The 18,398-nt window shown below is 48.6% G+C and overlaps 1 protein-coding gene across 1 annotated transcript in view; it reads right to left on the bottom strand.

The window, feature by feature from the left end:
* The window catches only part of dcc (DCC netrin 1 receptor), a 1,518,136-nt gene that overhangs the window by 310,716 nt on the left and 1,189,022 nt on the right, over positions 1 to 18,398 (bottom strand). The window contains exon 14 of the mRNA XM_038792949.1: positions 3,637 to 3,686. Within this exon, the coding sequence (XP_038648877.1) occupies positions 3,637 to 3,686 (50 nt within the window). The remainder of the gene's footprint in view (positions 1 to 3,636; positions 3,687 to 18,398) is intronic.

Below are 18,398 nucleotides of genomic sequence, written 5' to 3'. Positions count from 1 at the left end.
GCTTAGGTCAGAAACAGTGGCCGCCTTTCACTTCTGGATCTATTGAGTTCGAAGGAGTAACTGCTGCTCAGCTGGGCTCATCCGTCTGGTAGCAGGCGTTGAACTTGGACTTGCTTCTGGTGTTGCTGCACTTGGCGATGGCCGTGACCGGGGTACCAAGACAAAGAGAAAGCAAACATATGGCGAACTCTTCTTCTTATACTCAGGCGCTCTTTTGGGCAGTCGGTCCTTCGATTTGGGCCTTACTAATTGGGTGATCCCTGATCACTCCGTTCGATTCCTTAACCAATAAATGGGCGGGGATCTGGATGGCTGGGCGTTTCCCAAGCGGTCATTGACCCCGTTGTTTACGTTTCCCTTGAACAGGGAGTGACGCTGAAATGTCTGTGACTGTATCGGTTGCTCGAGTACCAGTCCTTTGTTTTGGTGAAGATGGGCCATCAAATGCTAATCGGCCCCATTAAAATGCTGATTGGACGGAGTTTCGATACCGTCTGGACTCCTTGCTGACACATATGCATTTCAGGCTCTGAGCCTGCCTGAGTCTTGGCTTGTCCATTTTATCCACTAGGCTTTGCGAGTTTCTCTGTACCTATTTGGAAGTGGCCATCCCGGATGGCTACAACAAGCAGGTTTACAGGTGACACGAAGTTAAGAGGCACCGTATGTTTGTTTGGATGGGAGCAGAAAATTCCGAGGGCCATAGACTACCTGAGAGGGCAAATCTGTGACGGATCAAGTTCAATGAAAGAAAATGTGACATCATTCACTTTGGATTTGAAAAAGACAAAGCAAACTTTCTTCTTCATGTTGAGAAGTTAAAATCTGTCAAGGACCAAAGCTGTATAAGAATCTATGTGAACAAAGTTCTTAAAGATGATAGAGAAAGAAATGCAAAAGGTGTGGGGGGGTTGGGTGTAGTGTGGCAGGGTAGCAGTGTTAGAATTCTACCTAGAAAATTAACATTCTACTGTTAGATTGCAGTCCTAATTTAAGAATTCAATATCCATTACTGATCTATTTTGAAGCTTTCCTTCTGGTTTGAGAGGGAAGGTACCACCATAAAAATAATGGGCAATGCTTTATTGCTCTATTTCAGCTGTCACTGGGGCCTCACATTCTTCTCGAGAACCTATTGCTCAGTGGCTGGAACTTCCAATTAAGTTTAACATGCAAATATGATATACATAGGACCCCTTATTAGGGCAGCACCTAGCGGAGAATATGTGGTACACACATCACTCAGTATATACTCGTGATCCAGCTGAAGAGGAACACATGTTAAATTTTACAATACTTTTATGAGCTCTGAAGGACTAGCAGAGCTATTTCAGATTCCACAAAACATGCCCAATCTGCTGTCACTCAAAATTCATTCCCCTTCATGTCCCTCCACTTAGATAGCATTCCTCTCCACAGGACCTATTTTCCTTTGGCCAGGAGACTAGCTTGACTGTCTGATGTTCTGTTGCCCCAGAATTTTCCAGAATGTTTGTCTTTTGTAATCTTTCAGCCAGATGCTAATGAGGCCCGGATCTCAAAAATGACCGGGCCTCCTGTAACCACCATTAGGAGGCTGGCTTCCAACAAATAGCTGCCTCCTTTTGTATGGTTGGCTGAAAGCCCAAATATCTATTAGAATAGCAGAACACTTACTCCCCAGAGAAACTATCATTTGATTGGCAGCTCAGGCTCTCTGCAATCTGCAGTCAATTTCACAATGTGTGTTGACACAGGATAAGTTTTTAAGTGTTTTTGGTTGGTGATTCTTGAGCTTTTTTAAATGACATTGACTTTATACTGTGATGTTCATTGCTTGTAGAAAGGGCACAGTGGGTCCAGAGGGATGGAAGTGCCAGAGTCTGGCATAAGGGATGAGGGGGCAGAAGAGGTGGTTGGAAGGGTGGCAAAAAGGGCCTGAAGGGGTGGGTGGGGAATCATGAGATGGCATGGATGGGATTTAGAGGATAAAGTGGATGAGAGATGAGGAATGGAGGGCCTTGAAGCATTTTTCACTGGGACAAAGCCCCACAGCACTGAGGTGGGCCTTTTCAACAGCCCATCTCTGTATTCAGCACTGTAGCTGCCTCCTCACTTCTTTTCTGGCCAGCTGGTTTCACTTCAGCTCACAGCCAGCCCCCAGCAATGAAGATCCCCTTGGCAAGCACTTTCCACTGAGGCAGATTGGACAACCTGGGAATTTTCATGACTCCCCCACCAGCCTTGAGGATGCAAATTCTAGGCCTCTATCTCCTATGGTCCAGTGTGCTCATTTCCCACCTCAGTAGCTCATTCTTCATTTTCCTAAAAGCTGCCCTGTTCCAAACTGATTGCCTTTCAAGATGGAATTGCATGAAGACTTCATGGTACTCATGGCTGTAAACACTTTCGCTTGGAAGGCGACAGAATTCAGACAAATAAGACTGGAAAAGGAATCACCAGCAGATTGTCTGCAGGAGTTGCTGGATAAGAAATGGCAATGGCCATTTCCTTTCCTCAATGCCTTATTGGTACCTGTGATTATGGAATTTATGCATCCTCAAACAAGCATTTTTTTAAAGAAACTTTTTCCATAGCTTTGAAACTTGACTTTCAATCCCATGCCATCAAAGATCTACAATAGAGAAACCATGACAACTGAGCTATTCTTAGCCTGTAGTGATCATTTCAATGGTATTGCTGCTTGTGGTAGTCACCACTGATGTATATATTGTATATAGAGGACGTCGGTATAGGTGTTTTGTGGTAAGACCTGAACTACAGGTACGGGGGTAGTTCCCTGCCTGCTGGCTCCGCCCAACAGGCGGAGTATAAATATGTGTGCTCCCAGTACAGTAGCCACTTCGCCAGCTGCTGTAGGAGGCCACACATCTTAGTGTAATAAAGCCTCAATTGCATCCAACTCTCGTCTTTGTGTAATTGATCGTGCATCACTGCTTTATTGCGAGGCAACTACAATCACATGGGAAATACAGAACTCAAATGTTTTCTTGAAAGGCAGAGGGCATTAACATCAACTCGAAAATGACACATTAATTTATTTCAGAAATGTAGATTAAAATACATTTTAATAACTTGGGAAGGGAAGATACTTATTCTGCTTTCTAATTTGTCCCAGGTATTTATGTTACTCTTAAATGTGAAAAAGGTGGTGCACTTTAGGCAACAGTGGCAACTGAGGGCTCAAAGGGTTAACTTGGGTAAATTTGTCACTTTACTGTAAGGATGACCCATTGTCTGGGGCAGTGTCAATCCAACACGATTTCTATTCAATCAGCTTTGCTGGACGGTTGTCTCAACTGCACAAAACTCCTTAGACAAACAACAATATCCATTATACAGCACAAATGGTGAACCGAAGTGGAAAGAATAAATGATCAATTCCAGTTATAATAAAAATCATTCCGTAAGAACCCCAAGTCAAAACATTAGCCAATTATATTCTTTCAATGTATAACCTGACAAGAATGACTCATTCCCCCATCACCATGTCCCACTCACAAAGACCACAAACACAGATTTGTTTGCACTATCTCATTGGCTCTGTGCTGAAATCACTGCAATTGAGTTGATGAAGCGCTATTAGCACTTCAAGCTGACTCCATGTGATAAAAAGAAAGAAGTTTCTGTACTTACTCGAGAATTTGCCACCTCCAGTGAAATGTTTTGCGGTGATGCACCAGGCACTGCAAATACACAGGAAAAGCAGATCATTAAAGAAAAGGGAAAAAAAGCACTGAGCAAGTTATGCTTTATAATGAGCTGAATTTTTAATTATTTGAGCAGTGGGGTCAGAAAGGCATGAGAAACCCGGTCATCAGAATGTCCCCAAATGCTCCCCCACAGTTTGGCAAAATCTGTCCATTGGGCAATGGGTACCAATCTGGAGGGGGAAATGATCATTGCAGGTTAAGTCAATCAGTTGTGGAGGGAAAGTGAGTGTCTTTTTAAAATTAATTTTAACGGGATGTGGGCTTTACTGGTAAGGCCAGCATTTATTGCCTATCCCTAATTGCCCTTGAGAAGGTGGTGGTGAGCTGCCTTCTTGAACCACTGCAGTCCATGTGGTGTAGGTACATCTACAGTGCTGTTAGGGTGGGAGTTCCAGGAGTTTGACCCAGTGACACTGAAGGAACGGTAATAATTTCCAAGTCAGGATGGAGAGTGACTTGGAGGGTAACTTCCAGGTGGTGGGGTTCCCAGGTATCTGCTGCTCTTGTCCTTCTAGATGGTAGCAGTCGTGGGTTTGGAAGGCACCTTGGTGAATTACTGCAGTGCATCTTATAGGTGGTACACATGATTGCTACTGTTCGTTGGTGTTGGAGGGATTTAATGTTTGTGGACTGGGTGCCAATCAAGTGGCTGTTTTGATCTGGATGGATTCAAGCTTCTTGTGTGTTGTTGGAGCTGTACTCATCCAGGCAAGCGGACAGTAGTCCATCGTACTCTGGACTTGTGCCTTGTAAATGATGGACATGCTTTGGGGAATGAGATGGGAATTACTCACCGCAGGTGTTGATGGTATAGAGAAGGAAGGCAGTGAATTGATTGGGGAAGGGGTGTTGATACAGGGAGATGTGGATTGGGGGAAAGCGGAGGTGAGCAATGACTCTGGGAATGCAGAGAGGGCCAGATTTGGAGTCTTGTGGCAGGAATGGGGATTGTAGGCCTGGTGGTGGGAGTGGGGATTGGAGACCTGGTGGTGGGAGTGGGGATTGGAGATCTGGTGGTGGGAGTGGGGATTGGAGATCTGGTGGTGGGAGAGGGGTTTGAAGATCTGCTGGTGGGAGTGGGGATTGGAGACCTGGTGGTGGAAGTGGGGATTGGAGGCCTGGTGGTAGGAGGAGGATTGGACACCTGGTGGTGGGAGTGGGGATTGGAGACCTGGTGGTGGGAGTGGGGATTCGAGACCTGGTGATGGGAGGAGGATTGGAGACCTGGTGGTGGGAGTGGGGATTGGAGACCTGGTGGTGGGAGTGGGGATTGGAGACCTGGTGGTGGGAGTGGGGATTGGAGACCTGGTGGTGGGTGTGGGGATTGAAGGTCTGGTGATGGGAGGAGGATTGGAGTCCTGGTGGTGGGAGCGGGGATTGGAGATCTGGTGGTGGGTGTGGGGATTGGGGACCTGGTGATGGGAGTAGGGATTGGAGACCTGGTGGTGGGAGTGGGGTTTGGAGAGCTGGTGGTGGGAGTGGGGATTGGAGATCTGGTGGTGGGTGTGGGGATTGGGGACCTGGTGATGGGAGTGGGGATTGGAGACCTGGTGATGGGAGTGGGGATTGGAGGCCTGGTGGTAGGAGGAGGATTGGGGACCTGGTGGTGGGAGTGGGGATTGGAGATCTGGTGGTGGGAGTGGGGATTGGAGGTCTGGTGGTGGGAGTGGGGATTGGAGACCTGGTGGCGGGAGTGGGGATTGGAGACCTGGTGGTGGGAGTGGGGATTGGAGATCTGGTGGTGGGAGTGGGGATTGGGGACCTGGTGGTGGGAGTGGGGATTGGAGATCTGGTGGTGGGAGTGGGGATTGGAGATCTGGTGGTGGGAGTGGGGTTTGGAGAACTGGTGGTGGGATTGGGGATTGGAGACCTGGTGGTGGGAGTGGGGATTGGAGATCTGGTGGTGGGAGTGGGGATTGGAGATCTGGTGGTGGGAGTGGGGATTGGAGACCTGGTGGTGGGAGTGGGGATTGGAGACCTGGTGGTGGGAGTGGGGATTGGAGATCTGGTGGTGGGAGTGGGGATTGGAGATCTGTTGGTGTGAGTGGGTATTGGAGATCTGGTGGTGGGAGTGGGGATTGGGGGCCTGGTGGTGGGAGTGGGAATTGGGGACCTGCTGGTGGGAGTGGGGATTGGAGACCTGGTGGGAGTGGGGATTGGAGATCTGATGGTGTGAGTGGGTATTGAAGATCTGGTGGTGGGAGTGGGGATTGGAGACCTGGTGGTGGGAGTGGGTATTGGAGATCTGGTGGTGGAAGTGGGGATTGGAGACCTGGTGGCGGGAGTGGGGATTGGGGACCTGGTGGTGGGAGTGGGGATTGGAGACCTGGTGGTGGGAGTGGGGATTGGAGATCTTGTGGTGGGAGTGGGGATTGGAGACCTGGTGGTGGGAGTGGGGATTGGAGACCTGGTGGTGGGAGTGGGTATTGGAGATCTGGTGGTGGAAGTGGGGATTGGAGACCTGGTGGTGGGAGTGGGGATTGGGGACCTGGTGGTGGGAGTGGGGATTGGAGACCTGGTGGTGGGAGTGGGGATTGGAGATCTGGTGGTGGGAGTGGGTATTGGAGATCTGTTGGTGTGAGTGGGTATTGGAGATCTGGTGGTGGGAGTGGGGATTGGGGGCCTGGTGGTGGGAGTGGGAATTGGTGACCTGCTGGTGGGAGTGGGGATTGGAGACCTGGTGGGAGTGGGGATTGGAGATCTGATGTTGGGAGTGGGGATTGGAGATCTGTTGGTGTGAGTGGGTATTGGAGATCTGGTGGTGGGAGTGGGGATTGGAGACCTGGTGGTGGGAGTGGGGATTGGAGACCTGGTGGTGGGAGTGGGGATTGGGGACCTGGTGGTGGGAGAGGGGTTTGGAGATCTGGTGATGGGAGTGGGGATTAAAGACCTGGTGGTGGGAGTGGGGATTGGAGACCTGGTGGTGGGAGTGGGGATTGGAGATCTGGTGGTGGGTGTGGGGATTGGGGACCTGGTGGTGGGAGTGGGGATTGGAGATCTGGTGGTGGGATTGGGGATTGGAGATCTGGTGGTGGGAGTGGGGATTGGAGATCTGGTGGTGGGAGTGGGGATTGGGGACCTGGTGGTGGGAGTGGGGATTGGAGATCTGGTGGTGGGAGTGGGGATTGGGGACCTTCTGGTGGGAGTGGGGATTGGAGACCTGGTGGGAGTGGGGATTGGAGATCTGGTGGTGAGAGTGGGGATTGGGGACCTGGTGGTGGGAGTGGGGATTGGAGATCTGGTGGTGGGAGTGGGGATTGGAGATCTGGTGGTGGGAGTGGGGTTTGGAGAACTGGTGGTGGGATTGGGGATTGGAGACCTGGTGGTGGGAGTGGGGATTGGAGATCTGGTGGTGGGAGTGGGGATTGGAGATCTGGTGGTGGGAGTGGGGATTGGAGACCTGGTGGTGGGAGTGGGGATTGGAGACCTGGTGGTGGGAGTGGGGATTGGAGATCTGTTGGTGTGAGTGGGTATTGGAGATCTGGTGGTGGGAGTGGGGATTGGGGGCCTGGTGGTGGGAGTGGGAATTGGGGACCTGCTGGTGGGAGTGGGGATTGGAGACCTGGTGGGAGTGGGGATTGGAGATCTGATGGTGTGAGTGGGTATTGAAGATCTGGTGGTGGGAGTGGGGATTGGAGACCTGGTGGTGGGAGTGGGTATTGGAGATCTGATGGTGGAAGTGGGGATTGGAGACCTGGTGGTGGGAGTGGGGATTGGGGACCTGGTGGTGGGAGTGGGGATTGGAGACCTGGTGGTGGGAGTGGGGATTGGAGATCTGGTGGTGGGAGTGGGGATTGGAGACCTGGTGGTGGGAGTGGGGATTGGAGACCTGGTGGTGGGAGTGGGTATTGGAGATCTGGTGGTGGAAGTGGGGATTGGAGACCTGGTGGTGGGAGTGGGGATTGGGGACCTGGTGGTGGGAGTGGGGATTGGAGACCTGGTGGTGGGAGTGGGGATTGGAGATCTGGTGGTGGGAGTGGGTATTGGAGATCTGTTGGTGTGAGTGGGTATTGGAGATCTGGTGGTGGGAGTGGGGATTGGGGGCCTGGTGGTGGGAGTGGGAATTGGTGACCTGCTGGTGGGAGTGGGGATTGGAGACCTGGTGGGAGAGGGGATTGGAGATCTGATGTTGGGAGTGGGGATTGGAGATCTGTTGGTGTGAGTGGGTATTGGAGATCTGGTGGTGGGAGTGGGGATTGGAGACCTGGTGGTGGGAGTGGGGATTGGAGACCTGGTGGTGGGAGTGGGGATTGGGGACCTGGTGGTGGGAGAGGGGTTTGGAGATCTGGTGATGGGAGTGGGGATTAAAGACCTGGTGTGGGAGTGGGGATTGGAGACCTGGTGGTGGGAGTGGGGATTGGAGATCTGGTGGTGGGTGTGGGGATTGGGGACCTGGTGGTGGGAGTGGGGATTGGAGATCTGGTGGTGGGATTGGGGATTGGAGATCTGGTGGTGGGAGTGGGGATTGGAGATCTGGTGGTGGGAGTGGGGATTGGGGACCTGGTGGTGGGAGTGGGGATTGGAGATCAGGTGGTGGGAGTGGGGATTGGGGACCGTCTGGTGGGAGTGGGGATTGGAGACCTGGTGGGAGTGGGGATTGGAGATCTGGTGGTGGGAGTGGGGATTGGAGATCTGGTGGTGGGAGTGGGGATTGGAGATCTGGTGGTGGGATTGGGGATTGGAGACCTGGTGATGGGAGTGGGGATTGGAGACCTGGTGGTGGGAGTGGGGATTGGAGATCTGGTGGTGGGAGTGGGGATTGGAGACCTGGTGGTGGGAGTGGGGTTTGGAGACCTGGTGGTTGGAGTGGGGATTGGAGATCTGGTGGTGGGAGTGGGGATTGGAGACCTGGTGGTGGGAGTGGGGTTTGGAGACCTGGTGGTGGGAGTGGGGATTGGAGACCTGGTGATGGGAGTGGGGATTGGAGACCTGGTGGTGGGAGTGGGGTTTGGAGATCTGGTGGTGGGAGTGGGGATTGGAGACCTGGTGGTGGGAGTGGGGATTGGAGATCTGGTGGTGGGAGTGGGGATTGGAGACCTGGTGGTGGGAGTGGGGATTGGAAACCTGGTGATGGGAGTTGGAATTGGAGACCTGGTGGTGGGAGTGGGGATTGGAGACCTGGTGATGGGAGTGGGGATTGGAGACCTGGTGGTGGGAGTGGGGATTGGAGGTCTGGTGGTGGGAGTGGGGATTGGAGACCTGGTGATGGGAGTGGGGATTGGGGACCTGGTGGTGGGAGTGGGGATTGGAGACCTGGTGGTGGGAGTGGGGATTGGAGACCTGGTGGGAGTGGGGATTGGAGATCTGGAGGTGGGAGTGGGGATTGGGGGCCTGGTGGTGGGAATGGGGATTGGAGACCTGGTGGTGGGAGTGGAAATTGGGGACCTGCTGGTGGGAGTGGGGATTGGAGACCTGGTGGGAGTGGGGATTGGAGATCTGGTGGTGGGAGTGGGGATTGGTGATCTGTTGGTGTGAGTGGGGATTGGAGATCTGGTGGTGGGAGTGGGGATTGGAGACCTGGTGGTGGGAGTGGGGATTGGAGACCTGGTGGTGGGAGTGGGGATTGGAGACCTGGTGGGGGGAGTGGGGATTGGGGACCTGGTGGTGGGAGAAGGGTTTGGAGATCTGGTGATGGGAGTGGGGATTAAAGACCTGGTGGTGGAAGTGGGGATTGGAGATCTGGTGATGGGAGTGGGGATTAAAGACCTGGTGATGGGAGTGGGGATTGGAGACCTGGTGGTGGGAGTGGGGATTGGAGACCTGGTGGTGGGAGTGGGGATTGGAGACCTGGTGGTGGGAGTGGGGTTTGGAGATCTGGTGGTGGGAGGGGGAATCAGAGGCTCGGGGATTCATGGTGGGTGCTGGTGCTTCAGAGGTGAAAGGAGGTGCTGGGGTGTTCAATCACAAAGTTTGGCACCTAGATCCTGGGGTCACCCATAAAGGCACTCACGTCCTGAATCCACCAAGTCCACAATTCCCTGAAGCTGCTAAATATGCCCAGTCATTACGAGACTGAATGACAATGAACCTATCAGCCTCATTATCATATTGAAAGCACCAACTCATCTCCATGGAGCTTGTTGGTTGCCCTCCCACCTTCTGGTCTCAGGTAAAGCTGAAATTTAGAGGTTGGAGGTGGGTTTGTGTCAGGAAACAGACTTTTCCAACTTTAATATGTACTGATAACATTGTGTATTATAGACCTTAGTCTGATTCCTAACTAGATGTCTATGCAGGTCTGTAAAGAATTGTACAATCGTGTTGCTTTTGGGAATATCAGATGTTACAAATGCATGGTTTCAAAAGATAATTTTGTTTTGGGTTGTCTCTTTAATTCAACGTAAAATGGAGTGATGCGACTATCAATTCACGCAAACAGAGAGTGGATGTAAACTGGCTTCACTCGACTAGAACAGTGCCTGCCTGCAACTGCTCTGCTACTGAGAGCCGCCTACAGGGCTGCTGCTCTTTATACATCCCCTCAAGGGGCGGAGCCAGAGGCAGTGCCCATAAGGACACCAACCTGATACATTCCATGTAATATCGTACAATGGTCCATAGGTGGAGCCCACATGGGCAACAGCGTGGTACAGTAACATACATGGTGAATGGTTAATACAGTACGTTCACCACATAGAGTAATAAGAAGTCATGTGATCTATTATGAATTCTGCCCGACAACAAGCCTGTGTGGTTTAGTTACGGTGGGGCTCAGGTTCAGATTTATTTGAGAGCAAGGTGCAAAATGTCCACACTGAAAACAAAGGCAGGAGCAGCTGGGCTGACTGTAACCAGACTATCTGTCTCAGAGAACTTGGACAGGAATAGAGAGAGGTTTTCACAGAGATAAAAAGGCTGCAGTTGGTGCGGTCAGCAGAGAGGAGAAGGCTGCTGGGCCTCTTCAAGCTACCAAGCAAAATACGGGTGGGAGGATGGTGGCTGATTGAATCTAAAGAGTCTGGAAGATTCATCTGCATAAGGCCAAGACATGAAATCACCAGAATGGCCTTACTGTTGAACATCATTTCAGAAATTCTCAGAGGACTAAAGGTTAGTATTTTTGATGGTTGCTGAACATTACAACTTAGTGAAACAGGGAGTTGTGAACCCAAAGGAATGGGGAGTGATTTTAGATCATCCTGCCACTATCAATGAGATTTCCCATTGAATTCCACCCATTAGAACATAGAACATAGAACAGTACAGCACAGAACAGGCCCTTCGGCCCTCGATGTTGTGCCGAGCATTGTCCGAAACCAAGATCAAGCTATCCCACTCCCTGTCATTCTGGTGTGCTCCATGTGCCTATCCAATAACCGCTTGAAAGTTCCTCAAGTGTCCGACTCCACTATCACAGCAGGCAGTCCATTCCACACCTTAACCACCCTGAATCTTTTAGTTATGCCCCCTTGTAACAGCTCCATCCACCCGAGGAAATAGTCTTTGAAAGTCCACTCTATCCCCCTCATCATCGTATAAACCTCTATTAAGTTGCCTCTCATCCTCCTCCGTTCCTGCCGGGTATTCAACGGTGCCCCGTTGCCAGGACCAGAAGGTCCATGCCGGTGTGAAGAGCTGGAAGATCTCGCCTATTAACTCTGTTTTTTGTCACCACAGGTGCTGATAGACCTGCTGAGTTTTTCCAGCATTTTCTATTTCAATGTTTTGATGATGTTGCTTTTTGCATGTTTGTTACAATAAAGTCTTAAAACTTGAAATGGTGCCCTGGAACATTGATCACTCAGAATTCAAGAACCTTTGTTAAAAGTTATCAGAATCTGCAGGGATTATAATGTAAAGAAAGTTTTTCTTTAGTACAATCTAGGAGTTCTACGGGCATGATCTACCGACTGCGAGATGCCCGAACAGGGTGGTGCCATGGCAGGTAGATGCCGGGTGATCCCTCTGCTGGGATCGACCCGGCTCGCTACGCCTCGCGAAATCTAATGTCATGATCTGAATCCGGCCCATTGTGGACAGGATCAATATTTGGCAAATCTGCATATCAGAGTGAGACAGCTAGTCTCACTCTAATATGCACTTGCTTGATCTACTGATGCCATGAGATCTAATCCCATTATCTCCCCACATACGAGGACCAGATGGAACAGCATTTGGGAGGTCGGAGGCCCCCAGGTGATTGCCCTCTGAGCAGGATGGCACACTGGCACTGCCATCCTGGTACCCTGCAGTGATGCCTGAGTGCCAGGCTGGCAGTGCCAAGGTGTCAGTGTGGCATTCTTCCTGCACCAGGGATCGAGCTTGTGGGTACCCTATCCAGGTAAGATGCTCTGTGGGGTCCAGTGGAGCCTCTTACCGGCGAGTTGGGACTATGGGTAGTCCAGGGGTCAAATCTGGGAGATGGCATCCCAATCTCCTCCTGAACTGAGGAGCCCTGGCAAGCTGAGCACCTTAGTGCAGGAAATGGGACTAAGTGCGGCCTCGGCTGAGGCCCTGGATTGCAGCAAAGTCCCGTTAGATAGCATGGTCTTTCTCGGCACTGTGAGATATGGGAAAAAACCCGGCTAAATGCGTTCATCACGGGTCTCTGTTGCAATTCGGTTAGATTGCGCCCAACATTATTTTATCATAATTCAGTACAAATTAGTCATGAATTTCTATTTGGTTTAGAGTTTTACAAGTGTAATATAGATTTTAGATATCTACTTCGCTCATCTGTCACGTATATGGTTTTCTTTTATCTCACATTTTCAATCCCCAGTGACGCAGGTTATAATTAATGAAATATCTCAGCAACGTGAGTACTAATCAGTCTGTATGAACCTGAACCAGAAGTTGGTTCACAAAAGAAATGGCCACAGATAGATAACTGGTCAATGCCTAATTCACAGAATGAAACAACAGAGAAAAGGAGACTGGAGAAATGAAGTAATCGAGCTAATTGGCAAAAGAATACTGAGCAGTAAGAACTAATCCTTGACACTAATGGAAAACAAGATGATAGAACTAATCTTCAGAATGAAACCACAAAAGAGAATGGAACCGTGTAACAGGATCCTGTAAATTAAGTCTGTAAGAAAATAAATAATTAAAGCAGTGACAGAACACAACAAAGGCTGAGAGGGCTAAAATGGCAAAGCTAGTTGGCAGAACCAGGTTATAGAATATTAAATCATCAACTATGCAATGAAACTAGACAGATGGCAGATTATGATGGCAGGATCAGATGGAAGAATATGAAACAATTACAAGAGATCTAGTTAACAATCTTGTTGACATGAATATCAACACAACAACCTGATTCAACAAGGGTTACAAAATTGCGTGGCAACAAGTCAACAGAGCTAACTGATAGGACGTCAAGAGAAATTGGTTAGTACAGAAACATAGAATGGATTCAGCACAGAAGGAAATCAGTCAATCCAACGTGTTTGTGCTGGCCTTCTGAAGGTGCAATTTACCTCATGCCATTCCCCTATAACCCTGAATTGGTTTGCCACACTGTCCTCAACACCCTCTCAGGCACTGCATTCCAACCTTTACCACTCACTGCATGAAACACTTTCTTTTTAAGTCGCCATTGTTTATTTTACCAATTGCCTTAAAACTGTGCCCTCTTGTTTTCGATCCATTCACACCAGAAACTACTTCTCTCTATCCATTCTGTGCAGACTTCTCATGATTTTGACTGCCCCTAACAAATCTCCTCTCAGACTTGGCTTTTTGATGGAGGCCAGACGCAACCTCTCCCATCTTTCTATGTCAGGCAGAGAGATGGTTGGCAGAGAGATGATTTGCAGAGGGATGGTTTGCAGGGGGATAGTTGGCAGAGGGATGGTTGGCAGAGGGATGGTTGGCAGAGGGATGTTTGGCAGAGGGATGGTCAGCAGAGGGAGGGATGATCAGCAGAGTGACGCTCAGCTAGAGGGATGGTCGGCAGAGGGATGTTTGGCAAGGGATGGTTAGCAGGAGACAAATTAATAGAGGGCATGTCAACTGCAGACAAATTAGTTTTGTTATGTTATCTGTGGAACCACTTTTAAGCTTTCAGGAAAATAGGGGAAATAGAGAAACAACAGACTTAAGGACAAAAGTTCTATCCTCAGCAACGCCCTCACCCAGTGATGCGCAATTTTACCATTGAGCGTAATTGTCTCGTCTCTCAAACCGTTCAGATGACTCACTGCTTTTCAACAACCTCAAGTGGTGTCTTTAATGATGGCTGGTATGGAGTTCTTACATCTGAGGACTAAGCCCTATGGCAGAGGTGGGAATGTGGAATGTTTCCCGCTGCAGAGGCCAATAGGAAACAACGCCATATCTTCTGAACCCAACCACATTATTTACGTGACCGGGTGTTTTGCTCGTTTTCCATGGCAGGGCAGGCCTGATGCCACATAATCTGCCATCATAACTGGGTGCCATATTGACAAGACGCCGAGCATCAATGACCCATTATTGAAGAAAGAAAATGGACCTCCTAAAAAAGATGGATCTCCCTGGAACACTTTAGGCTGGAAGATGGACTTCCTTGATGACACAAAATCTGGAAGACCCACCTAATGAGGCATCGTGGAGAATCGGGTGTGTAGCCTTCATTTGCAACCCATTAGCGGGATGCCGGCCTCCAGCGGGTTTCCTGATTCGCCATGGCAGGCACCAATGCAAGGTTCCATGCAAAATTCATGCCGGCGTAAAGCTAATTTTTGGACTCCTGTAAAATTCTACCACCCCCTCCCATAAGACAAAGGAGCAGAGTTAGGCCACACGGCCCATCGAGTCTGCTCCATTCAATCATGGCTTATATTTGCATCATCCCCATTCTCCTGTCTTCTCCCCATAACCCCTGATCCCCTTATTAATCAAGAACCTATCTACCTCTGTCTTAAAGACACTCAGTGATTTGGCCTCCACAGCCTTCTGCGGCAAAGAATTCCACAGATTCATCACCCTCTGACTGAAGAAATTCCTCCTCATCTCTGTTTTGAACGATTGTCCCTTTAGTCTGAGATGCGTCCTCTGGTTATAGTTTTTCCTACAAGTGGAAACATCCTCTTCATGTCCACTCTATCTAGGCCTCACAGTATCCTGCAAGTTTCAATAAGATTCCCCCTCATCCTTCTAAAGTCCAACGAGTACAGACCCAGAGTCCTCAACCGTTCCTCATATGACAAGCTGTTCATTCCAGGGATAATCCTCGTGAACCTCCTCTGGACCCTTTTCAAGGCCAGCCCATCCTTCCTGAGATACGAGGTCCAAAACTGCTCACAATACTCCAAATGGAGTCTGACCAGAGCCTTATACAGCCTCAGACGTACATCCCTGGCCTTGTATTCTAGCCCTCTTGACATGAATGCTAACATTGCATTTGCCTTCTTAACTGCCGACCGAACCTGCATGTTAACAAGAAAAGAAAAGGAAAAGGAAAAGGAAAAGGAAGGGTGGGGAGGGGCGGGGAGAAAGAGAGAAAGAAAGAAATAGAGAAAGAAAGAAAGAAATTCCTGCTTCCAAAGTGCATAACCTCACTTTTCCACATTGTATTTCATTTGCCACTTCATTGTCCACTCTCTTAGCTTGTCCAAATCCTTTTGCAGCTCCCTTGCTTCCTCAATACTACCTGTCCATCTACAGATCTTTGTATCATCTGCAAACTTAGCAACAGTGTCTTCAGTTCCTTCTTCCAGATCATTACTGTATTTTGTGAAAAGTTGTGGTCACAGCACAGACGCCTGAGGTACACCACTAGTCACCGGCTGTCATCTTGAAAAGGACCCCTTTATCCCCACTCTCTGCCTTCTGCCAGTCAGCCGATCCTCTATCCATGCCAGAATCTTACCCTTAACACCATGGGCTCTTAAACTTACTTAACAATCTCCTATGCGGCACCTTGTCAAAGGCCTTCTGGAAATCTAAATAAATCATGTCCACTTGTTCTCCTTTGTCTAACTTCATTGTTACCTCCTCAAAGAACTCTAACAGATTTGTCAGACATGATCTCCCGTTGACAAAGCCGAGCTGACTCAGTCCTATTTAACCATGCACTTCCAAGTGCTCTGCAATCTCATAATTAATAACGGACTCTAAAATCTTACCAATGACCGAAGTCAGGCTAACCGGCCTATAATTTCCGGTCTTCTGTCTCCCTCCCTTCTTAAACAGTGGTGTTACATTAGCCACTTTCCAGTCCTCTGGGACCCTTCCTGCCTCCAATGATTCCTGAAAGATCATCACCAATGCCTCCACAATCTCTTCAGCTAGCTCTTTTAGGGCCCTGGGGTGTAGTCCATCGAGTCCAGGTGACTTTGTCCACCTTCAGACCTTTCAGTTTCCCCAGAACCTTCTACTTAGTGATGGCCATTGCACTCACCTCTGCCCCTGATTCTCCTGGAGCTCTGGCATCCCACTGGTATATTCCACCATGAAGACTGATGCAAAGTAACTATTCAGTTCCTCTGTCATTTCTTTGTTTCCTATTATTAATTCTCCAGCCACGTTTTCCAGTGGTCCAATGTCTATTTTTACCTCGTTCTTACCTTTTATACATTGAAAGAAACTCTTCCTACCTTCTTTTATATTACGAGCTAGCTATTTCATCTTCTCTCCCCTTATTGCTTTCTTAGTTGTCCTCTGCTCACTTTTAAAGGATTCCCAATCCACTGGCTTCTCACTAATCCTCGCCACTTTGTATGCTTTTTCTTTTTCTATAATCTGTCCTTGACTTCCCTCGTCAACCATGGATGCCTTGTCCTCCCCTTAGCATGTTTCCTCCTCCTTGGAATGAATTTCAGTTGTGCCTCCCAAATAACCCCCCAAAACCCCTGCCATTGCTTATCCACTGTTTTTCCTGCTAGGCTCCTTTTCCAATCAACTCTGGCCAGCTCCTCCCTCATGTCTTTGTAGTTACCCTTATTTAATTGTAAATAGTTACATCTGACTCCAGCTTCTCCCTCTCAAACTGCAGGGTAAATTTTATCATATTGTGGTCACTGCTCCCTAACGGTTCCTTCATCTTAAGATCCCTCCACAAGTCTGCCTCATTAAACATCACCAAATCCAGAATTGCCTGTTCCCTAGTGGGCTCTACCACAAGATGCTCCAAAAAACCATCTATTTAACATTCCACAATTTTTTTTCTTGGGATCCACTACCCACCTGATTTTTTTCAGTCCACCTGAATATTGACTTCCCCCATGATTATTGTGATATTGCCTTTTTTACATGCTTTCTCTATCTCCTGATTTATTTTCTGCCCCACATCCTGACTACTGCTAGGGGGCCTGTACATAACTCCCTCCAGGGTCTTCTTGCCTTTGCCATTCCTCAACTCTACCCACAGAGATTCTTTGTCTTCAGACTTCATATTGCTCCTTGCTATCGATTTAACTTCATTCCTCACTCACAATGCAACCCCGCCCCCTTTCCCCATCTTCCTTTCGATAGGATACATATCCATTCGCCATTGAATCCGCTGGTGGGTCATGGAAGAATTCCACCCTCCGATTTGTCCCACATGGCCCAAGATGCAAACTTTCAAGCCTATGTCTTACAGCTTCACAGGGGAAATTACCTTTACCAACTGAGCTATCAGATTATTAATACCTATTTTATAGTAATTTAATTTCTGCCATAATTTCTAAAATAATCAAGTAAAATCCTTGGCTTACATAAAAATTACAATAAGTTCAACAAATATCTAAAGCAGTTTTGTTGAGCCAGTGGAAAGTCATGCAGCTGAATTATTATTAATTTATAACTTTCCATCATAATTGTTGTGCAATGCCTTGGTGTAATGAATTTGACCTCTGGTGAGCTGTTGGCACTTTTCCGCCACAATGCCTCAACCACTTGATATATGACAGACTAAACGCAATCAAAGATTCCCCCCTCAGGTTAACAGGAACCATTTCACTGAACAAACTGACAGACCACGATCAATTTACTTGACTCAAAAGCAAACAGCTTCAGAGATCTTTTCACGAATAAAATATTCTAACTGATCTAACTCAAAAGCAGGGAAGAAAAGACTTGCAAGAGATTAAAGTTTTCAAAGGGCACTGTTGTCTGCTGAAAACTCTCTGACCTCACTGTACTGCCAGCAGCAATGCTATATGGTGAATTAGATGGCACTCGAGTATTCTTTTGACTGTAGTCAGCTCCCTCATACAGCCCCCAACGCAACTTTCTTATTACTGGCCTGTGGAAATCTTTCCCAGCCATCGAGCAATGCTCAGTCACTTAACAAAATAAAATTACAAATTGCACCTGGACATGCGCAGTTGTCGGTATGTTGTCACTGATGATGCAGAATACATTTCCTTCTGTAAACAGGACAAAATCTACAACACAGGTGTCATAATATACATCCAGGTATATGATGGTGCACAGACAGGCAGTGATTGACACACAGGATGACCAGTGAACACACAGAACACAGCAGCCAATCACCAGACAGGACACAACCACTATAAAGCCAGAGGGCACTAGTTTACCCGCTCTCTCGGGATCCAGCCTCTGAGACAGTCAGAGCTCGTGAGCAGCAACTAGAACAAACACCACGTGGTAGTAAGATAGTCTGGTCAGGTTAGCCTCAGGTCTCCAGTCAAGTCAGCATAGTGTCAACCCACAGTTAAAGCATGTATTATAGTTAAGTGTTCAATAAAATCGAGTTGCATTTCTTCAAGTGTTGGAAGCCTGTCTCTCTCACCACTGCAGTAAATGCAGTCC

Source organism: Scyliorhinus canicula, chromosome 3, assembly GCF_902713615.1.
Source record: "Scyliorhinus canicula chromosome 3, sScyCan1.1, whole genome shotgun sequence".
Lineage (NCBI taxonomy): Eukaryota > Metazoa > Chordata > Chondrichthyes > Carcharhiniformes > Scyliorhinidae > Scyliorhinus > Scyliorhinus canicula.
The sequence above is the reverse complement of the archived record's forward strand: the minus strand, read 5'-3'. Positions and strand labels throughout refer to the sequence as shown.